This window comes from Microchirus variegatus (genome assembly GCF_963457635.1).
Source record: "Microchirus variegatus genome assembly, chromosome: 22".
NCBI lineage: Eukaryota > Metazoa > Chordata > Actinopteri > Pleuronectiformes > Soleidae > Microchirus > Microchirus variegatus.
In genome coordinates this window covers 5,193,736-5,217,186 of record NC_139823.1, presented here as the reverse complement: position 1 = coordinate 5,217,186, position 23,451 = coordinate 5,193,736, and the positions used below count along the sequence as shown (strand labels likewise).

The window sequence follows — 23,451 nt, the reverse complement described above, 5'->3', positions numbered from 1 at the left end:
TTTGATTAGATGCCCCTCACTTCATTTCATATTATTATTATTATTATTCATGCGAGAAATTTTTTACAAAACGAGGACGAGTCAAACGCTTTTAGTAGGAGTACTCGACTCGGTGTTCCCAACAAATGTTCCGGGTGCAGACACAGTTATGACGTAATTGTCCCGGAAAGCAGTTTATTGATCGAAATTGTGTAATTTATGATACGCAAAATACAATTATGAATTCCCGAATGTTTCCAAAACGATTTTTCCAACCCGTTTTGTGAAAAATATAAATCTATTATTAAATAAGGCAACTTTACAAGTGTATGTCGTCATCTTTTCGCGACTGACTGCTGCTCTGTTGCCTTCCAGGAAAGGAAATTGACGGGTAAACAAACTTCGATTCATCACGTTATATCGTCGTATTTGTCGTAAACATGGCTTTCTTTTGATTGAATCAATTCTTGACAATTGGTATATTTTCTTCATTATAGTTTTACATGCGCAAAATGTCGGTCGTGCGTTGCACATCGCGTTAGCTTGCTAGCTGAAGGGTTTACACCATGGTTTATATTCATATGGGCGATAATAACAGTGAGGTTTGGTAAGATTTCATTCTTTAACCGCTTTCTTTTTCTCTGATTGACTTTATTGCCGCTTGGCTGCATTAAGAAGAGGGGAACACGATGTCTGGAAGTTTTTATTTTGTCATGGTTGGTCATCAGGACAACCCAGTGTTTGAGATGGAGTTCCTGCCATCTGGGAAGATTGAATCGAAGGTAAAGTTTCATTATTACCAGCAATCATTCAGTCATTTATTATTAACTTTTCATCATTGGTCAGAATTAATGATTATTTCACAACTTAAGTGCTGTCTGTACTGTCAGTGGCACAATGAGTTGAGTTATTTACAGGAAATAGTAATCCTTGTAATTTTTAGTATTAAGTTTTCTAATCCATTTGTTTCACTTGCCTCAGGACGACCATCGTCACCTGAACCAGTTCATTGCACACGCAGCCCTAGATTTGGTGGATGAAAACATGTGGCTGTCAAACAACATGTACTTGAAAACTGTGGACAAGTTCAACGAGTGGTTTGTCTCTGCCTTTGTCAGTGCAGGACATATCCTTTTTTTATTCCCATTTTATTGCCTGATTTTTTTGTATAATTTCTCATACAATATTCACCTGGTCATTGCAGGCGAGTATACAGTATACATTTTATTAGGTGCACCCAGTGTGGTCTGCTGCTGTAGTCCATCTGGTTTAAGAGTAAATGGTTTGCCTTGGTTGTAATGAACGAATATTAGTAGTTGAACTTTACTGTCACTGTTGAAGAGATAAAAATAACACAATAACATGGCTCACCCTGCACAGGACATTTAACCAAGAGGAAGCATAATTACCTCACAAGAAAATACATGCATACATAAAGTGCTTCAGTAATTAAAATAGTTTTTTTCCATTATCTGTTACCTGAAATACTCAGAATTAAATGTTTGGTTTTACAAGTAGTTAAAACGGTGTACCTAATAAAGTGGATGCTGAGTGTATGAGCATCAAGTGGTTATTGCAGTCCCAATGTTATGATGCAGTGTAAAATAACGCATTCATTGATAATGAGAATAATATATCATTGTTGCCCTGTTGTCATGTCAAACTATGTTCTGTCTGGGTTTATTCTCTTTAATTATTTGCTCTACATATAAGATTTATCATGCTGCATGATGCGCGACAAGAAGATGGAATCAAAAACTTTTTTAATGATGTCTATGATTTATACATTAAGGCAAGTTGACTTTCATTCAGTGAAAATTACTTGAATACTCTGTCTGGTTTATTATTGTCATTAAATTGTATATAAATTAACTATTTATTCTGTCTTTCAGTTTGCAATGAATCCATTCTACGAAATCAATGCACCAATCCGCTCGACAGCTTTCGAGAGGAAAGTCCAGTTTCTTGGAAAGAAACATCTCCTGAGTTAATCATGTCTCATGCACAGGAATGTAAATACATCAGGTCTGTGTTGTATAGCTGTCACACTTGTTTCATGTTTATTTTCACGTTTGATGTATAGAGCACAAATGTGGATTTTCTATAAAGCCTCTCGCTCCGATTTACCTTTTGAATCTAATATTTATTTCTTTATTTCTAAATGGTGTGGGCAGTTTATATGGCTACTGTATGTTCATCTTAAACATTTGACGCGAAGCCCAAGAAATGGAGTGTTTGATCAGTAATGAATACAACATATTAACAAGAAAAGTTATATACCTCGCCTTGTTACTGTTTTCCACTGCTTAAATAAATGATTTAGCTTATTAGGTTACAATAATGGACTGACTTGGACTCTTCAGGTGATTAAAAAAAACACATGGCAATTCACAAGGGGGTTTATTTATTGTTGGGTATACCAGGAGTACATCTTAAAGTACAAATGAAATCCAAATGAAAATCAGTTTATAATTGGTTCATGATTTGGAACAAAACAAAATTCAATTAGTTAATTAAAAAAAATTGCCCAAATATTAAAACAAAAATGCACTCATGAAATTAATGTTGTTTCTTTTATCATCACTAGAGAAAACAGTAGTTTGAGTCAATGGTTTTTAAGGTAAAAACTATTTTCAAAATAAGTGTTTGCAGAAGCATAAATACACCAAATGTCATGCATGCAATCTTTGCTTAAATATTTATCTTCTGTCAGGGAGTTTGTCCCTCGGTGCTTCCAGGATGCAGCCATAATCTATTCACTATCCAGACTGTGCACAAACAGAATCTAAAGGTGCAATAATCACAACAAGCCTTAATTTGTTAGTTACAAAAAGTAGTGCCTTAGAAACCCTATAATCTTGAGAAATAAGGGTATTTTGCTGTATAAATAATTTTAATGCAGTTATTTTCTAAATATAAGGCTAAATATAATGGCTATCTGTATCCTCACAGTCTGGAGGTACACGTTTAGTGCGTTAATGACGGAATGGAACATAAAATCATTTGAGAGGGAAGTGAAACTTGACTACACTGCTTTTGTGCAGTAATGACATTTTAGGTCCCCACATGTCCTCAGTAACACAAAATATTACTTTTTCTGCAAAACTTGACATTTGAATGGTGATACAGCTGAGTGAATGATTCAGTGCTTTCGTGTTTATTTGTCTGAGGCTGAAATGAAATTTAGTGTTTCGGCTGACTCTTTCAACCAAAGGCATGTTAGCTTTTATCACATCTTTTAACAAATCACAAAGCCAGTAGCTTAATGTGTTTAAATAAGATGCTATTACAGCATTGTTCACTTACAGCCTTGTTACAAAACAGGCATAAAAGCAAATTCCTGTTAGTGAAAAATCCTGGACGTTATGAACAGCAAGTGCCAGCAGAGCGAGGCTTTCTGTGGAGCTTGACTGTGTCCGTGGGGATGAGGTGGTCTGTTCTTTCATCCAAAGCCAACACTCTACGTACTGCTTCCTCAAAGGCCACTGCTACATTGGTGGCATCCTTGGCACTGGTCTCATAATAGGGGTAGTCGCCATTTTCCTGGCACCATTGCTGCGCTTCCTCTACAGACACCTGCCGCTCTGTCACATCCAGTTTGTTGCCCAGGATTACAAACGGGAACTTCTCGGGCTCCTTGACATCCGCATAGTAGATGAACTCCTTCTTCCAGTTCCCTAAATTGAGAAAACTCTGGTTGTCGTCTACACTGAAAGTGAGCAGGCAGCAATCAGAGCCACGATAGAAAGGAGTCCTCAGGCTGCGGAAGCGCTCCTGTCCGGCAGTGTCCCAGATCTGCAGGGTGACCTGGTGGCCATCAACCTCCAAGTCCTTGTTGAGGAACTCAACGCCAATGGTGTGGAAAAGATGTGCATCAAACTTGTTTGTGACATAACGATTCATGATGGAGCTTTTTCCTACACCACCATCGCCCAGCAGAATGACTTTCAGGAGGGATGTCTTAGTTGTCATGATTATTCACTCCGGTTTCAAGACTTTGAAAATAATTTACCTGATGGGGAAAGATGCAATGTGTAAAAAATATTGTGCACCACAATAATATATCTTTAAAGAAACATTTGTATTTTTTTTAACCAAAACACATTAGTGTCTAGCTCACCCCTAATTGATTTTAGCCTCCTCCACTAGTCCAGATCATGTGCTGTATATCCAGGTCCTCGGTCACATGCTCATCTGTTTAATGTTGATGTGAATAGCCATGTAGGTAACGTTCAACCAGCTGGAACACAGTGATAAACAGGTTTCTAATTAACAGAGCACAGGACAACAGTTATAGCGGAGAGGCACCAATGAAACAAGACACGATCTGCCACCATACGTTCACTGCAATGGATGTACGTACTTCAGTAAGGTATAACAACATACCACGTACACAAATAACACTAAAAGCCTAAAAAATACGAGCACATTATGCTGGTATATATGATCTAAGTTAGCAGAGCTAGGACTTAGCTGTGCGATCATGAAAAAGGAAAACAAGATGAACACAGCTGGACTTTAGTCAATAAAATACATGGGCTAACTCGGAATTAATTGCTGTTAATATAACTGGTAACGTACCTTGTCGTTTGGGTCCAGTTCAGCAATTGGGAGATAAAACGGGAGACAATATTCAAGCATATGTTTGACAGCTAGCTGTCTTGGCGAGATGACATTACTTTGCACTGTTTCCTGGTAAGCTACAGCTAACTTGCTAACAAGCTAACAACAGCTACACGGACAGCCCCGGTATCATGTGATCTTTGTCAGGCACAAACGGCCAGCGAATGATGAGGAGGTAACGTTTCAGGCCCTCACAACTTTAACATGCAATGTAATTATTAACCACGAACTCGCAAATAACATTTAATACGTGTGTTAAACGACATACGGAATTTATTCGGTTGTTTACGGGTATTATTCAGCCTCAACGTCCCTCCATTAACACGCTCTCTTATTCATGCGTCACCACCAGAGAGCGACAACTAGCTGTTGCTAGCCGACACCCCAGTCGTTCATACAACCATTGACTGTACAGAGATGTTAAAATCAGAAAAAATGGTTATGAAAATATACGTATACAAGTGTGTAAACGCTAAAGACATGTTTCTTCAAACAACAACAAGTAAGTACAGGAGAGAATGATTGTTAAGGCAAATTTAGGCTCTTGGGCATCGAACAGTTCTGGCCTGAACCTGTGTCCCTATTTCTATGCACAGGTTATATTATGTAGATAAACTCTGGTTCCCCCTTTTCCTTTAGTAAAAAGGTATTGCTGTATGTGTTTTATACAAATGTATCGTAACAAAAACTAAAAAAAAGAAAGTCTGAAAAGAGAGGATGCAGTGACACTTACTTTACAGCTTATTGTATGTATGCATAGGTAAATTTGCATGGCACCACACAGTGACTGTACAAAGTTGAAGAGCTCAGGTCATTTACTCAAGCAAAAGTACCAGTAGCACAATGTAAACACAAACCTACTTCTACACAAATATGTGCATCAGCAGTAAAAAGTACAAGTTATCTAAGAGTTCTTTATTTCTGGGACACAATGGACACTGTTCCATGATACTTGTTGTATTTCTCGGTGGATTGGACAAGCTAATTTTCCTCTTTTATTGCGAGTTATGAGTGTACATTTAAAACATGCATCAAATTCCTATGATAAAATTCCAACACTGATGTCCATAACTTAAGTGTCATGATCAAGATTGCCCTTCCAGCTATACAATCATATCGTATGTGATGTGAACACAACAAACAGGGTTAGAAAAAATGTTTTAATGTTGTTGTATAATATGACATAAAAGCAAAATTTACAGCACTTTCACACTGGTATTTTTTCATTATTCAACTAGCCTTCAAAATTGTTACTTACCAAAGAAATGAATCTCGGCACTAGCTCACCAAAGAATTCCCATTACATTATATATGATCATTTTCAGTTAACTTCAGCAATGCACCATTGCATATACAAAACCAAGGACTAAGTACAATGCTGGTAAACTTAACCAACAAAGTTAGCGTTCCTACCTATTCCTGAGTTCTTTGTATTGTAAAAGAATGTTTAAAATCACAATGGAGATGAATCAGGATGTTGTGGTGCAGCAGCATAGAGACAAAGAAAGCATGCATGCACTGGTTGCACATAACCTCCCATTTGAAACGATATGTTTCTGTGTGTGTTGATGTCCCAAGGCTTCACCATGAGAGACCGCTGTAAAACTCCAGAATTAGGAGACCGTAATAATCACAGGAAACATTAATCTTTGACATGTGTCACGTAGAAGAGATTTTCAAGTTGTTCATCCAAGGTTGAGATTCCTAAAAGATTGGGTTCACATCGTCTTGACAGGGCCCTGAGGTCAGCACAACATTGTCCAGCCCTATCTCTCCGCCAACACCTGCTCCGCGCTGGGCTTCAAAGATAATCTGAAAGACATTCAGTGGTACCATTGCATCTTTAGTTTGTTCTGTGAATCATACGAAATGTCAGTTTAATAGAATAAATAGAGAATATGCTGTTTAATAGAAAACAATCCAAAAGCTCCTTTGTTGTTTTAGTATTTACTGTATTGATTAACAACTGTGTGTCTATAATACATTTTATGATAAGCAAATGACTCACAGATGCTGGTGCCTCCTCTTTCCAGGCCACAGTGACGAGTTCTGTCTGCCAGCCCTGGTCTCTGCTTCGGCTCTGCTCCCACACTGGGTAAGCATTGTTATCCAGCAGCACACTCAGAGTGCCCACATTGTGTCCTACCACACGATAGTCAAAGGTGAGGCAGAAGCTGCCCTGCTGGACCCGGTCATTGAGAAGCAACTTCAGTTTGGCCATGTCCTCCCTCTCCCCTAGGAGCCCACTCATAGCCATGTAATACTGTACGCCTGAAATAAATTAAATCAGCCATTATAAATAACTGTATCTAACTTTACACACATATTCATCCTAAATGGGTTACAAACTAATATTAATGGTGCCTTTTTATTAATGTATTACCAGTGTCATGGTAGGCTACACTCCAGTCTATGTCATCAGACTTGTCCTGGACCCACTCACATGCTCCCTGGTCGAAGTTGCAATCCATGATAAATTCTACATGGTAAAAACAAAATGTCAATGAATAACATGAACAGTCATTCTAAAACAATGGCTCTTAAAATAGAATATATTTGATTACCCTCCAGGACTGGTGTTACTTGGATTTCTTTGAGTTCTGTGGCTGGGCCGAATACCGACTCGAAGTCTTCTGATACTGTGGAGGTAAAGGGAAATTAATCCATGTAAATACATGAATTTAAGCCAAACATTGCAAAGCAAACATGATAATCAGTGGGTAAGAAACAACATTATCAGGTAACACCAAATTCCTGAGAAAATATGTGATCTGGGAAAAAAAACCCCATTCCAATCCAAATGTGTGCATGGAAGAAAGTCCCCTCAAAGAAACAAAACGCTAGAAAGGGGCTTTTAACCAACAGGTGTAGACTTGCACAGCTGTCATTCATGTCTTGAGATGGAACTACAACTTTAGGATACAGCTCCCCCAAGCACTTTAAAGCCCTAGCAGCAAACCACCCCCCTGATAAGCAGCCTTAGAGTCAAGATGATTGACAACTGGGGGTTATTTAACCTGCTCACCCGGAGTGGTCTGTGGTGTTAGAGAGGTCTCGAGTGCTGATGACAGACTTCCCTACCAGCAGTCAAAGTCTGTTTGCACAACAGCTGTTTTGGGGAAAACATAATAAAAGGCTTGGGGGCTCTGTAACCTCCCTCTCTTCCTCACCCTCCTCCTCCCAGGAGATGGGAAGAAGGCCCAGGATGACTTCTATCCTTGGGCTCTCTCACATACCGATAAGGTAACATTCCTCCCTGAAGGTGATGGTTGTCTTGGGACCTGTCTCCTCTTGCCAGTTCCTACACATACTCTATCTGTGTTTCCATGAAGATCAAGAGTAATGTTAACCACTTTCAGTCATGTGCGTCCCACCAAATAGACACACTGCACGCGCAACTCTTTTTTTTTTGTAATCTGATGAAAGTGTCATCATCTGTTGGAAAATGACATGTGTCGGGAGACATTTTATTATCTTATTAAAAATCTTAGAATGTTGGTCAGTAATAGGCATGGGCTGGTATCCAGTTTCAAGGCAAACCACTGTAACAATAAAAAGTCAGGGTGACAAAACCACTCACATTTTCTGTCATAGTGTGTCTAAAGGTATGATGTGTTTTCAATTACTTCAAAAATGGAGTGCAGGTTTTGTGCAACATTGAAAAACACGCCTCCGCCTCTGCCCCAGGTTGGTGCATTCACTTAGTCAGCAGCTGTGTTTTAGATGTAATCACAATACTGTGATACTGTGATGTTTTTGCTTAATTTGATCCTACTGTAGAATCTAGTCAGGCAAATGAGTCATTTATTTGTGTGCCACAAGTGTGTTGAAATGTGTACTTCTTTATTGGTGTTTCTAGGTCTTGGAGGCGCCTGAGGTTTTAGATATGACCTCCTGTTTTAAACTTATTTCAGCTGCCTCCTGGAAAATAGATAATTGTGTTCAGATGCTGTGTACACAAGAAGAAAATCTCTGTAGAAACACACTTGAGTTTGTTGGTCTGTGTGTGATTAATGCATTGCAGACCACCCAGGATACTAGAAACAGAATAAGTGAACAGCAGCCACACTTAACTGAAAACATCGCCCCTTGGATTGAGCTGGTTGTCTTCCTCTTCCTCTTCCTCTTGCTCTTCTTCCTTCTCAGGAAATCTGCTCTCTGGACGCTCCTCTGTGTGGGAGCCAATGTAGACCTCTCCATCATAGTCAAAGGGCTGCTGGCGTATCTTGGAGGGTGACGTAACGGCTGGTTCAGGGATGATATTTTTGATTTCCTCATTTTCTAGTTTACCTCCCAGAATTTCAGGCCTCACTTGGGAATCTGGGATGGCTGCAGGCAGGGAGAGGATTTAGATTAGACAGGTGGAACTGTAATCACGAGTAGGAAATGCAGTATTTCACTGGGATTAAGATCCGTTTGCTGTTTGTCGTCATGTGTTTTGCAGCTGCAGCTCGTGTCAAACTCCTCCTTGCACTTACTTACCAGTTCATGGGTTAATTCAAATCTATTGCAGGGTATACTATAAGCAATGAACATGCTAAAACAACACAACAGCAAAACAATATCTTATTCCATGCATATTCATGACTGACATTACATAACTTAAACCAAAAAAATGCACAAGCAGGTTATCACATACAGTACATTCAGCAAGTATTCAGATCCAGTACATGTTCACACTTTGTTATGTTGGAGTCTTATGCTAAAGTTCTTTAAATTCTTCGTTTTCCTCCATCAATAGAGTTCATGATGTTTTTAGAAAATTAACAAAATGTGAAAACAATAAATAGCATAAAGCTTCAGCATAACAAAATGTAAAAACAGTGGAGGGGTCTTCATACTTTCTTCAAGCACTCTAATGTCTCTATTAAAAGGATCATGCTGAGGATTCCAGTTTGTATATCAAGCCTGTGTGTGTGCACGCGCCTTGGGCGTTCAACATTTCCAGCCACGAGCAAGTCAGAGTCAGCGGAGGTGCTTTTAAGAAGTGGGTAAGAGGAGTAGACGAAGGGGGTTGCAGGGAGCGGAAGCTGAATCTCAGATTCCACACATTCTCACCATTGAGGAAATGATCTGCACTGCCTTTGTCTCCGTCCCACGACCTTTGGTAAAATGGCTTAACTACAAAACATAAAGGCATCTTCATTTAAGCTCAAACCCTTGGCTACACAAAATGTTTCACCTGTTACTTTCTGGGCCTGGTTTAGGGAGTGCACCACAACCTGTCTTTTCCCCCCTTCTTATTTTTCCGTTGGCTGGCTACCATGCAGTGTCCTATTTACACAGGTGTGTTTTTAATCTGTCTCTGTCCATTGCTAACATCTGAGTCTGAAAGCAGGAAGCTTCCCTTGGCAGTAATGTTACTTTCTGATGTTGGAAGAGTCCAAATGAAATATGGGGCTGTAAAAACATGAAAGAGCTCTTGACCAATCTGACTAAATGCTCTCATCTGGGGAAGGCCTGAGATGTGGGCCTGTGTAATCTGTTATTTGTTATGTTTTTAGCACAGATTATGAGGCACTCCTAAGATTAATTATTTCTATTCTGTTAATTTTGTGAAACTAATCTCATATCTCACCAGAGCATTCAAAGCCATTGCCTCTGAAGCCAGACTTGCACCTGCACTTGTAGGATCCTTGAGTGTTCAGACAGACAGCATGGTGGCTGCACTTGTGGGTGCCGGCTGCACACTCATCGCTGTCTGTAATCGGAAGAAGCCTATTTGTACCTTTTTTTAAGGAGAGTAGAATGGATCACAGAGGTTTCCCATGCAATGTGTATACCTTACCTACACAGTCATATTTGCCGTCTACATATTTCAAGTCGTAGCCGTCCTGGCACTTGCAGAAGTAGCTGCCAAACGTGTTCACGCATTGTCTGTTGTATGGGCAGAGGTTCTTCTGGGTAACACATTCATCGATATCTAGAGGGAAACAAATGCATTTAATATAATTCCCTATCTTTTACATGATGGAAATTTTTGTAATGGCTAATTTTCACTGCTTGGAGTTCTTGGTACTTCCTGCTGACTATTGTCCTGGTTAGGATGTAGCCGATTGCGTGCTTCCTCTCATGCACACTAAATCATTGGTTACTTTTTTCATCTGCCTGACCAGCAGGGAGCATCACCATCCTTTAAAAAACACTACTGATTTGTTCGATGCAGCTCCGAGGCAGACTTGAAGTCGTGTTTCCACTGTGTGTAGTTTTTTCATTATTTACTCTATCTCTTATAGCTCTGCAGTTCTGCTGCTAGTCCGTTTTAGAACGTTGCTTCTTTTCATTTAGTGCTGTTTCAAATTTGTGACAAAAAAAAGATGGTAGACATTTGGGTAGACTAGACATGGATCCTTTATTAATCTGAAATGTTATCTGGGTGCGCAGTATGATAAATTATCTTCTTGGAACATTTTGAGAGGAAAATTGTGTTTCTAGAGACATTACTGTTTCTACTTTTGCGTGTAATGATGATCTGTAAACTATTTAATGACGTCTCCTGTGAGATTAGTATGTCAGACTCTGTCTCTGTCACAGCCCAAACTATTTTGTGGGAAGACATAGCTATAATTGCATCCAAGCATGTAAAAGCCACATAATAGACGCAGGTTTTTCCTGCTATGCTAAAAATCCAAGTAATTCTCTCACTACAGTACTTTTAATTTAAATAAGGGTTATTTCTGTTATGTCTGATTTTTTCTTTATATTTTGTTTAGACCCAACTTCTATTGTGTTATATCTCACATTGGTTTTTCATGTAATCACAGTGTGAACACTTTGGCTTCTTACCCACACAAGTCCTGTCATCTTGCCCCAGTTGTAGCCCTGTAGATGGGCAAAGGCAGCGGATCTCCCCCTGAACTTCTTCACAACCATACTGACAGTGAGCAAGAGAGCACGTCCTGGAGTCTATATGAATTAACACACACACACACAAAGAAGAAAAAAAACAAACATTTAGAATAATGCAAACTGCAACTGTATTTTTTTATATGTGTATGAATACGACCAGGATAAAATACTCACTGGCACAAGCTCCATCTGGCATTACGGTGTATCCATTGAGACAGTAGCACTTATAGCTGCCATATGTGTTCATGCAGCGATGCTCACAGGGACGAGGTTTCAAGCCACACTCGTTTAAATCTGCAAATTAGACTCATGTTCATGTATTTGCCCACAATGCCATATTTTCTAAAGGTCAAACATAAAGGTTTCGTCTCCTCTTTCATGGAAAAACAGCAGATTCCTGTAGCAAGTAAAGTGAGTTATAGGCTGGGAAATTAGATCGCTCTGTACCCATTTTGACCCGTGTTTTCCAGACCCTCGACACTGACCCCAATGACTCACCTTGACTACACGTTTTTCCGGTGTATCCAGGGAAGCACTTGCATTTGTTGGGGCCAACACACTCTCCATGCTTGCAGCCGTGCTCGCACTGAGCTGGTAAAACATTTAAGAAGAAAGTACCATCAGAAATATCAGTGGTTTTGAGAACGATGTATTCAGTTCAAACCACACATTCTATTATGCAGGAGAGGTTTTTCGATCTAGACTGTGATTTTCATCTACATTTCCATGGTTAGGAAAAGAGCTCTCATGAAGAGAAGAACAATTGTAAAGAGTAGATATGGATGATTCTGTCCACAAATTCACAAAGCATTGTATGCTGTTGATGCTGAGACACATTTTTCATGACAATTATTATTTGCTGATAACAAACCAGTTATTTAATCTGTCAGACCTTACCCTCACACTGTCCTTTACTGTTTTTCTTCCAGCCATAGCAGCACTCCAGTCTCCTGCCATAGCGGCACACACCTGGTTGGTTTCCAGTAAGGACTTGTCCGTGTTGCCTTTGTGAAAGGAAGAGAAGAGCAGATGGTAAGATGTGTACTTTAATTGAGGTAGCTGCATTTATAACACAAAACTTGGACTGTATGCGATGTTACATTCAGGGCAATTTCATGCTATTTCAAATATGGGTTTTATTTTCCTATCAAGCTTCTAAAAGTAGCTTTTCAGGCATCCATTTCAAATGATGATGATTAGAATGATCCCGATGGTAGTGGTGTGAAAAAAACAACCCAGCCTAAATAAAGACTCGCCTCACATGCTCCCTTATAAAAGCAGGGCTCCCTGTGAAGCAACGACCATCTGACAGGATGTTGGCTACAGATGGAGAAAAACACAACAAATCTGATGTTTCCTGTGTTGCACGTTGATACCGATTGCTCGACTCTGCTTTGATTTTCATCTGACTTTAGTTGCTAGAATCAGATGAGAATCTGTAAAGCTATTCTCAGTTGTGGTCAGTGTCAGCGAGTCAGCATTACACTCAGAATAACCTACACTATGTTCACAGAGATTACATTGCATGTGCATATTTTTAACCTGTTAATTAGATTAAGATGTCGATGTGCTTTTTCCCCCTTTTTTGTGCTTTTTTATGTCAGAATCACACATCCAAATCAAATTTTTCAGCATCATCAATTCTTTCTATGAGCTCAATGGCAATTTCTCTTATCCCAGATGTTAGCGTATTATAGGGGCAGCATCCTAAAAGCAGCCTTGGCTCCAGTGGGACTGCAGGAATCTGAGACCTGGTAGAAATCCACCAGAATAGCTCACAGAAAAGGGACTCCGAAGTGTGACAGGTGCTCTTCAGTTATTAACAGTTGCCGTGCCACATTTAGCTGACACACTGTCATAGCTGCCATAGTTTCCTGTTGGCAGCAGTAGCAGTGTGTACATACCATCAAAACAACAGCCTTCCCTGTAATGATTTAAAGCGCACAGTTAAGAGTAAATCTCCACTTTTAACACGTGGAAGAACTCATTGTTAAAGAGGTAGTCATTCCCTTTATTGTTCACAGGAAAGCAGCATTAGCCAATTCCATAGGTAACATCTTTGGTTTGTTATTGGTATCAGTACATTTCAGTAATTTTATCACACACAGGGATCTGTGCAACGTTACTCTGCAACATCTTATCAGAGCAAATATCAAGACATAAAAGACACTTGCTGCAGGCCCCCGAGTTAGAAACACACCATGCAACATCAAACTGTCTTGCTGGGCTTCAGTACTTACCTATAGGCTTCTGCTCCAGAAGAGATGCAGCAGAGCAGGAAAAGAGCACTGACCAAGGCAAATGGCTGCATGTCTGTGACTGTGGGCATCCGGAGTGCTTTGTTTCCCACGAGGCTGACTGTGGTTGGCGTATGAGTTCCAACTATTCCTCCTGGGGGCTTACGCTCATTAAAATGCTTAGACAAGAACAGGTCTCAGTTGAGCCTTTGACAAAGCACACCAGATTTCATGTATTTCCAGAGCCCAAAGTCTCCTCCTAGGGGAAAAAAAATCCCTCTCTCACTTTCTTCAATGGAGCAGCTAAACTCTGTGTCCCATAATTTTCCACTTCTGTCTATGTAAAATTCCAGAGGTGGGTTGACACTCTGTGAAATGACACTGCACTGTGAGGGATAGGTTGTGACTTTTGGAGGTAGGAGTGTGTTTGTAAGGGGGTGGGGATTTTGTTTAGGGGTGCTGCTCTCCTCACTGAAACCCTATACTGGACCACATGAAACTCTTCATGTGAATCGCCATTCGGAAAAAACATTAATGTTAATGCAGGGTAACATATCCTTATGATTTAGTTTCTTTTTTTTAAATAGCACAAGCTTCACATCGTAAATGAGCCGTTTCGACAGGCTGCCCATGCTGCATATATTTTTGGATAATTAGTCGTATTGGCTAATTGTGGAACTGAGGCATGCACAGGCCTGTCATTAGCAGCTTAGGTGCTCTTTGATGTCTTACTCACAGGTAGCACATAAAGCTCTGCTCGCTCACATGTGCTAATTCCACGTTCAGCCATAAAATATTTTAATGAGACGTCACACTTTTAAAGCCTGCTCCGACATCTGGTTCATTTCCTTCATAGCCCTCAGAAACGAACAGGTGATGTTTTCTGTGCTGTGGGAACTTCTGGGTTTAGTTGGCATTTTTGGTTTAAATACAGAATAAATATGTGCAGAGAATCCAAAATCTGCCTCATTTACACTTTAAATGTGCAGAGCCATTCTACTAAAAGAGGTCCTTTATGATAGCATTCAGTTGAGAAGGATATCTTTTGTGAAACACTGTAGTTTATCCCCACAATCTGGAAGCAGAAATGTTACATATTGGTTATATCATATTTTGGTTTTACTGCAAGAGAACAAAATTTAATTTAAATTTAAATTAATGTATCAGTTTAAACACATAACAGCATACACATCCCGGCAAGTGTGCAGCAGCCAATATAGAATACAATAAGATATGAAAAACCTCAAACTTTAAACTTTTGTTTGATAGGTGGGTATACAAAAGCAAGGTTCTGGTGGATAACACAAGTGCTAAATGATTTCATGGCAGGTAAAGGATTCATTTTCATTCATAAAGTACTTTTAGGACATACCTTTTATATGGAGAGTGATTGATTAATAATCTAGGAGTCTAGGAGGATAATCTATGAGATTTATTCCCGAAAAAAGCAGTGTTTTCAAGAGACTTAATTTTGTCAAAGGTGTTTTACCTCTCAGTTCAAGGCTCATGCCTTATGTAGAGTGCATGACACTGGCCCTTGTTTCAGTGGATGTACAATATCTTTATAGAGCTGCATCTAACGATTATTTCCATAATTGATTAATTTGACAATTATTTCTGTGATCAATTGAGTACTTTTGGTCCATAAAATGTCCTCAAAATGTCTTGTTTTGTCCATAAACCAAAATGATTCTATTTTAATGAGTTACATGGAGCAAAGAAACCAGAAAATATTCACATTTAAAAAGTTGAAACATCAGAAAAAACAACACTTAAATTGATTAACCGATTATGAAAATAGTCGACGATTCATTGAATAATCGTTGCAGCCCTATATTATCTTTACCACCTCTGGTAATTAAAGGAAAGACCTCAAACTAACAAACACACTCACATACATATGCTTTATTGCTCTCTGTGTCCAATTTCCTGTGTGAAACTCGACTCTATATGACACCTCGAGCATGTGGGTCACGCAAACTATACATTATAGGGCTGTCTCCTTGTTGCTCACTGCTGTGAATGGACGTCCTGTGCACATACTTGCGCCATGTGACCCTGATGAAGACATTACTGTCACAACAACATTGTCCGGGACATTAAGTCTATGACTAAAACTTGTGTGCAATTTTGCACAGGGATTGCATAATTTATGGTATTTCACTGCATAGCACACTGTGTTTACACTCTTAAGATTTTACAAAAGCCTGATAAATGTTGCTGTATTTTTAGCTTTAGCATTTAAATGTAGTTTGCATAATTTAGTCGCTAATGTCTGTGTAGTTAAAATGTCCACGCTGCTTTGTGTGCATGAAGAGTGAGTGAATGTGTGTTCTTTCCTTAATCGCTTCAATTCTTCCTATTTCTTCCAGAAGGGGGGGACATTGTACTGCGCTTGCTCACAAGAAAGAGCCAAGGGGTAGACGGAGGTATTGTTACCGCAAACTTTGCCATCGACCTGTATTATTGTTGGAGATTTACCTTCATTCTTTAATGTCTATGTATCTCACTTTATTTATTCATTCATTTATTTATTTTTGACAGTGTAACATGATTTGTTGCTTGGTATGGTTTGTTGTTCTCTGCCAATTTAAGATTAAATCTGTATGTGAGTGGAATTTTACCACCAGCTGTGATTTATGGCATGCTTTGTCACGTTTCTGGCACAAGAGGTCCATATGTGTTTGGATGTAGATTTAATTTACTGAAGAAGGAAACAGATCCCGAATGAGATGACAGGGAGAGGTTGTTTTATCATTCCTTTTCCTCCTTTTCTTTCCTTGTCATCTTTGTCTCTTTCTGTTTTCAGACTGGTTACAAAACTAATTTGCAAGGAGAACAGCACTTTGTTGCAACATAACGACGGCTGGCCCACTTTTTGAAAGCTACCCTCCACTTACCGCCATCCTGGCCTGTAAGGTTGCAGACGTGAGTCGATTGAGTTATAATGGCATAATGCAGCTGATGCTGTTCATAACAAACCGTTTACTTTTTTAAAAGACAATTAGAAGACTCTGTGTGGGCACACAAACATCATTCACCCAGTGTCTTACTGCAGCTCATGGTACAATGCACAAGACGTTTACTATAAAAGGAGAGACAAGACTGTTGAAGAGTTATTTTGAAAGTGATATGTGAACACAACCACATCCTGCCCTGAGTGGGAGATGACATGAGCAATAAATGCACAACAAAGATCTTACTTCTCATCAAAGACACTCTAATATTTCAAATAATGTGTTTAAATACATTACAGCAACACTGTCTACATCTGTTCACATTTAGAAAGTTAGTTGGTATCACAGCTTCTCCAGAGTAAATTATTTTAACTGTGTGGTCATACTAAAACCCTAAACCTGATCAGTCATTTGATACACTAATAGGGAATTGCAGTTAGGGAGTTGTGACTTCCTCTTGCAATGTAGTGTTGCAAAATCTTTTTATCCATCACACCTCTCTATTGGTATTTTGTGCACACATCCCCATGTAAGAAAGTCAGTAATGATAGTCAAATGTCTGAAAGAGGTCTTAACTTTTGACTCCTTACTGTTGTATGGCCCTGGCCCCTCTGTGACCCAAGAGAAACCTCCTGTAATGCGCACACAGTAGCTCTTATAGGTCCAGGTGCTCCTCCTGGAACATCTGCTGCCTGCAGATTACTCACTGACAGGCTGCTTCTAAGTGGAGTGCTCCGAGAGCAAAAGCTTAAGGGATTCAGGGTGTGTGAGATCACACAGACACTTTTTCCCCTTCAGTGTGACGAGTGTGGCTGACTAAACACGGGCTTTGGCCTCAGCTGGGCACCCGTTGGCCTCTTATTAATTATGCAATGTTGGACACATGCTGTGAAGGTGGCCTGATGAAGAAGACATGGCCCTCAAGAGAGTGAATGTGTGGCTCAGCATTATTTATTAATGGACTTGTCTAGCCAAAGACTTTTTATTGACTTAATCAGTCTGTCAGTCCATATAAAATCTCTAATGTGGCCTCAATACTGCAGAACCAATGATAGTCCAAACTTGTTTGTTGTTGTATGTCAGTAGTTTTGTTCATTTCTTCCTGTATTAGAAGAGTTAACTGGTCTCCCTCAAAAGTCCCTGATTTGTTACATTAACACAAGTGTAGCACAACATTAAGGTTAACACATTTTTGTCCCAATAAATACACATTTCAACGTTGGTCAAAATGGTCTGCAATACCTCCAAGTCTCACCAGTGGTGCTGACACACAAACTTTAGCAAGCAGTGCTCTGGATGTCGCTGTTTCTTTTTCTTTTTTCTCTCTCATTTCTGTCAGCCTTTGTTTGGTTGAAATGGGGAACTTCCACTGTTCACTTCCTGCTTCATGACTTTATTTTAGTACATGTACTTTTCACTGCTGCTTTTACGAGTCTCTTTTTCATGCAGGGTCTTTTACGGTTGTTTCTTAAAGACCATCTTCTTCCTTTTCTATTTTGTTTTACTCCCTGTCTGTGTAAGTCTGTATGAAAATACACAATTTACTCACACACTTTAGTTCTGGGATGAGGCCTTGACAGTCTCGGCCTGTTGTTTTTTCAGGTGCAACACAAAACGTACGACTTCATGCGTTCCATGTATGAAAATGCACGTTTTCCATGCTGCTATTATCAAAGCTACAATTGAAAGAACACGACCCTGTGATAATGAAGCTGTAATTAAACTTCACATTGTTCTTTGATGTGTGTGCATGAGTTAAGTTAACCATTTAACCTTTTTAAAGTTGCGAGACGTTAAAGGTTAGAGTTTAAATCTGTTCTTTATTCTTCTTAACTAAGGAGCTTCATGCTGGGTATAATTACACAACTATGTACCTAAACAAGAGACTCCCCCTCCCCTTAGTGCTGTGATCATGTATGCTGCATGCCTAACAAGATACGACATGCTGCAGTATCACTTTTACCATACCATATGTCTATTGCCCCATTCACTAGTGTGTCCACGGAGCATAGGTTGTTGAAAACACCTTTTAAAAAGATTATGCTGTTTTTACAGACATAAAAGTCAGCCAAAATGTAAATAACCTCTTTTTATTTCCTATTTCTAGCTTTGATGAGCTTTGTAGAATTTGTTGGAGGAGTAAAAAAAGATAGATGGGGGAAAAACTACAGACATTTTTTACGTTGAGTACAGTACTGTGTTATTAAACCCGAAGATACGAGAGGAGTAAATGTATGTTTTGGTTTTCAAACAAGTTATGTAACTTGACAGGCACGTTTTGCTTGGGTCACATTTGTCCTTAACACGTGACTGACTGTTGACATACAATGATTTTACTTACTTTTAAAGCTTTAAATGGCCTGTCTTTTTTTTATATAGCTATCGATGCAATTGCAATTGATGCAATTCTGTTCATTAATTACTCTTATGTATTTTAGACTTCGACTTTAATATGTTTTGTTTTGTTTTACTACTTTTTAATCACCTTGTGTGCAGTATAAACATTGCTTTAAGTGTCACAGATTGCAGAAGTCAGTCACTGGGCCAGGACGAGATAGAGTAGATACAAGACAAGCACATTCCTTAGTCATCCGTCAAAAGTTTACTTGGTTTGCTGTCTGTAGTGATGTGTTACATACTTGCGTACATTGTGTACTTGGCATGTTATGTTCCTATTGGTGGTTGGCATTGACATTTCAGACTGCTGTGCAAAAATGACAAATCAGTTGAAACAAGAACAACAAATACAGGAATCGAGACGGAAAAAGTCACCATCTTTGATTAAACATGCTTAAAAATATACTGTAAGTTCATCAGCGCAGTTTCAGTTTTATCTGTGGAGCTTTGCTTCTCGCGTAAGGAACTGCAGCACTTTAACCACATCCTCTTACAAACTTCTGTGTTCAGACACGCTCACAACCAAGCTGCAGTAACACATGGTGAAGCTTTAAATGCATGAAGATGCAAAGTAGATCTAACCTTTGGGGACTCATCTGTCATCAACTGTTCTTTGTTGTCTTTTTTTGTGACGAAACAGTAAAAAAAATAGCACATCATAAATTACATTAGTTAGTTTGCAGAGTAACAAGCATTCAGGAAAACTACATTTTAAGTTTGAGAAACACACTTGTGACTACATTAGAAGTGGGAGGAGGAGACGTTGACACATTGTGGAGGAACTGAGGATTTGTCAAGAGCATTATGTTTCTCTTTTTTGATGAAGTAGATCAACCCTTAGACTTATTAGCAGGAGAGCAACATTGTTAGTGAAGCTTTAGTTTCTTTGTGGCCTATAGCAATGATCTGTTTTTATGATGTTGTTTCAGGGAGGAACTGTGAGGCAGACATGGTCAGAGTTTTACTGAACTTCAGTCTGAACTCTGGACAGATAGAGCCAATTCGTGCTTTTTTTTCCCTCAACAGGGAACTACTTTGTTTCCCTCAGTGAATAAAGCTCTCAGCATTTTCCTGACTAAACTTGTGACTGTGACAGCACGACGATAAAAAAAGCCCTTGTTCCATCTTTAAATACACGTATACTTAGCGGCATATATAGTCACTGTCCTGCAAATGTCAATTTATAATTTATTAGGACATGTTAATTTATGTACATGATGCTTTATGTGTCAGTGCCAAATGAAAATTTTAAGCTCACACAAACTGGCATCTCAATTCACACTTACTGTATTCCTATCCCTCTGTCACATATGATCCTTACCTTGTTGCCAGCACTGAAGCTGGTGATGCTGTACATTCTTCACACTGCAGGGGAGCATTTGGCTTTGCCAGGCTCTTATGTGATCATCCACAGGTCACACCATGCAGCTGTAAGGTTGCATGTGCGCTTGTCACATGGATTAACACAACTCTGCCCTGTGAACACATCCGTGTAGCTAATTCTGGCTGGTAACACAAAGAGTAAGCCAAATTATAATTAATTATAGTTATTAATATAAGTAAGTATAAGTAAATGTGGCTTGTGCTTTACTGCCTGCAGGTTAGTCTCAGGTTTGTTTGTCAAGGACTATTTTAATGCAATAATTTTAATGTTTTTCCAACCAATACACATCTGCCCATGCTTATCGCTTTTCGTTTGAGCATTCAGTGTGATTGTGATATAGTAACTCTATTTTAATGTTGCTCCTCATTCCATCATTTTCCTGCCCCCTTGTGTGTTACAGCAAAACAATGTCTTTGTTGCTTAATGACAAGTGCAGTCATTTGCTGGTACAATTTTGTTGGACTGATGCCATTCATGAAGGTACATTCTGGACATAATTAGATAATAAGCAACAAGAGAGGAAACATTGTCTTTATGTTTTACGCTGCCTCAGTATTTACTTGCTGTTTATAAGGTTTGCAAAGATAATAATAGCTTTTATTTTTTTTCTGTTCATCTAAGTGATCAGCCTCTAAGGCAGATAGATATTTGTTCACAACCACACTTATTAAGTTAAGTATGGCAAAAGGCATGCATCCAAGAGTTTCCTGTCGCCAGATTGGTCACCTTACACCCGCAGCTTTTGTGTCTGCCTGTCACACAATGGAAACACTTCTTTTTCCCACCAACACTATTGTAATGCAGACAAAGATGAATTGTTCGTTCTATGGTGTGTTCTGAAAATATAAAGATGCTGAACCCTCTTGGTGAAAACCCTCTCTCATTTAGATCAATCGCACTGATCGAGAGATCGTGTTTAAGTTGATTTTAAATCATATTTAACAAACATTATATCCATATATATACAGAGACAAAACAAACATTATATCCATATATATAGAAACAAAAATGTATAGTGTGATTGAATCATTGCCCAACTATACTTTATCTTCTTCTCACAACAAACTGCCAACTGGCACCTTATAGCGCTGATTCATTCATATCGAAGCACAACATAAACTCAAATGGTATCATTCTCAACTATTATTGCGTGCTGCAAACCTGTTTTGGAACAGGACAACCAGGCTTAAACAGGAGGACCATTTAAAATAAGCCTTTTTTTTTTTTGTCTGCACAATGTGAACTGAACCAGCTGCTGATTGTTCACAGGGAAGTTTAGTTTCTCATGTGTCACATCAACCTGCAGCTAATTCCAGAGGGACTAACTTATAACCTTCAATTTACATGTTTCCCATAACACTGACAACAGACCTGCAGTACAAACACTAATTTACAGAAAAATAAAAAGCACCGCATGTCCAGTAAGCTGTAGGAAAACCACTACATTATCCTTCGAGAAGAAGGCACAAGCTGATTTCTAAAGGCAGTTTCACTTCCACTGATTTGAACGAATCTCCTCCCTTTGTTTGGATACCGGTGAGATGTGATGCACTGAAAGTCACCGTATGAATTTGATCAAAACAGCACACTCTGATAATGTGCGAAAACCTAAAATCTCCTGTCTGCTACCATGGAAACGGAGCACATGAGAGGTGGAGTGGGTGCTCACGTTAAAGAATGAACTCAAGGAAGGAGCAGAGAAACACAGCGATCAGTCTCACCATGCTGTGAAATACTGTCACTTCCTCTTGCGTGAAACAATAATAATCCATAGGAACAGGCTTATTTGACACTGTTTTGCTGCTTATGCTAAGGGCTGTTATTATCTGATTGTATGTGTTTAAAAAATCTGAATTGTTTATTCAGTCATGGTTTTTGTCTATTTAAGACAATACAGCATCTTTCTTTTCATTTCTCATCATTTCTTCCTGTTAAGGTTACATTCATATTATATGCTGAAGATGGACATATAACATTGCTAGGCCTATCAAAATTATATGTATATAAAGATCTGATCTGAGACCTTTTTCTGTGTCACACAAAAAACACTCAGCTGAGGCCACACAGATTAACTTTGGTGCATGTGTATGTACATTTTAGTGACTTTTGTTGTTGTTGATGTTATTATTCAGCTTCTGTTTCATCACTGTGAACAGAAACAACGTAACGTTACGTGTATATCTGCATCCTTCTTCTTAAAACGCCTTGTGAAGCAGAGGTTTCAGACCTGACAGAAGGAGTGTAAGTGTGTATTCTGCGCGAGCCAGAAGCAGGTTTTCGAGCATTACAATTCACTTTAAAACTTTTTTCGTGGGTGCTTCTATGTGTTTTTACTCATATTACACTCTGTTTGGCAACCGTCTCTGAACCTCTATGTGTCAAACTCAAGGCCCGGGGGCCAGATGTGGTCCGCCACGTCATTTTATGTGGCCCACGAGTGATTAATTGGTCTTAAAAATCTGTGTTGAAATAGGTCTATGCTGCTTTAAGGCGTGCGTTGACCGTAAACTGCATTTCGTGATGGCACCGCCACTAGATCGCAGTGTATCATTGTATATGCATCATGCGATGAGTTAAATTGAATAAGTAATAAATACAGAAAGTTATTTAGCAATATGTTACGGAGTAGTTACCTTTATTTTACATTATATTTGGTTACATTTAGTTATATTTATTCTGTATGACAGTTACATCTGGCCCTTTGAGGGTAACCATTATGCTGATGTGACCCTCAGTGAGAATGAGTTTGACTCCCCTGCTCTATGCCAACCTAACAGTATGTCATTGTTGACATACAGTATATGCTCTTATTGTAAGTGCACATTACGCATGTAGCCATCTGTGCTCAACGTAGTGGGCTACACGCGGTCCGAGTCGCAGCGGGTGTCCACTCGTCATACTATGTCACACTATGGGCTTTATTGTGGTGACCTTGGCACCACAATAAAGCCCATAGTGTGATTCCAGTGTCATTTGCGTCCCTTTTCATGAACAGTTATCATTACTGCCGTTAAAGGGCCTCATA

The 23,451-nt window shown here is 39.2% G+C and overlaps 3 protein-coding genes across 4 annotated transcripts; 1 reads left to right on the top strand and 2 right to left on the bottom strand.

Annotated features, from left to right (window-relative positions):
- The first annotated feature begins 334 nt into the window (after positions 1-334).
- trappc2 (trafficking protein particle complex subunit 2) lies at positions 335-2,319 on the top strand. Of its 2 annotated transcripts, none has more exons than XM_083908302.1 (5): positions 335-370; positions 658-761; positions 961-1,109; positions 1,690-1,771; positions 1,872-2,319. In XM_083908302.1, the coding sequence occupies exons 2-5, from the start codon at positions 669-671 to the stop codon at positions 1,968-1,970; spliced, it is 423 nt and encodes a 140-aa protein (XP_083764428.1). In that variant the 5' UTR covers positions 335-370; positions 658-668; the 3' UTR covers positions 1,971-2,319. The 2 variants fall into 2 exon arrangements, with proteins under 2 accessions (XP_083764428.1, XP_083764427.1); XM_083908301.1 differs by having other exon boundaries at positions 339-370; positions 655-761.
- Positions 2,320-2,383: 64 nt separating this feature from the next.
- Positions 2,384-4,891, bottom strand: rab9a (RAB9A, member RAS oncogene family). The gene is made up of 3 exons (XM_083908255.1): positions 4,561-4,891; positions 4,100-4,219; positions 2,384-3,991 (listed from the first exon to the last, which is right to left on the bottom strand). The coding sequence occupies exon 3, from the start codon at positions 3,949-3,951 to the stop codon at positions 3,343-3,345; it is 609 nt and encodes a 202-aa protein (XP_083764381.1). The 5' UTR covers positions 3,952-3,991; positions 4,100-4,219; positions 4,561-4,891; the 3' UTR covers positions 2,384-3,342.
- A 988-nt stretch (positions 4,892-5,879) lies between these two features.
- On the bottom strand, positions 5,880-13,770 carry egfl6 (EGF-like-domain, multiple 6). Its single transcript, XM_083908257.1, has 13 exons — positions 13,692-13,770; positions 12,349-12,455; positions 11,950-12,042; positions 11,626-11,745; positions 11,389-11,508; positions 10,391-10,525; positions 10,181-10,303; positions 9,661-9,723; positions 8,677-8,931; positions 7,167-7,241; positions 6,986-7,081; positions 6,611-6,873; positions 5,880-6,414 (listed from the first exon to the last, which is right to left on the bottom strand). Exons 1-13 carry the CDS (start codon positions 13,760-13,762, stop codon positions 6,307-6,309), a joined length of 1,629 nt encoding a protein of 542 aa, XP_083764383.1. The 5' UTR covers positions 13,763-13,770; the 3' UTR covers positions 5,880-6,306.
- Between the last annotated feature and the right edge of the window lie 9,681 nt (positions 13,771-23,451).

Coding starts and splice junctions, on each gene's coding strand:
- trappc2 (XM_083908302.1), top strand. CDS start 669: ATGTCTGGAAGTTTTTATTTTGTCATGGTTGGTCATCAGGACAACCCA. Junction 762..960: donor CTGGGAAGATTGAATCGAAG/GTAAAGTTTCAT, acceptor CACTTGCCTCAG/GACGACCATCGTCACCTGAA. Junction 1,110..1,689: donor TTTGTCAGTGCAGGACATAT/CCTTTTTTTATT, acceptor TGCTCTACATAT/AAGATTTATCATGCTGCATG.
- rab9a (XM_083908255.1), bottom strand. CDS start 3,951: ATGACAACTAAGACATCCCTCCTGAAAGTCATTCTGCTGGGCGATGGT.
- egfl6 (XM_083908257.1), bottom strand. CDS start 13,762: ATGCAGCCATTTGCCTTGGTCAGTGCTCTTTTCCTGCTCTGCTGCATC. Junction 12,456..13,691: donor TCTGGAGCAGAAGCCTATAG/GTAAGTACTGAA, acceptor CCTTTCACAAAG/GCAACACGGACAAGTCCTTA. Junction 6,415..6,610: donor AAGAGGAGGCACCAGCATCT/GTGAGTCATTTG, acceptor AATGTCTTTCAG/ATTATCTTTGAAGCCCAGCG.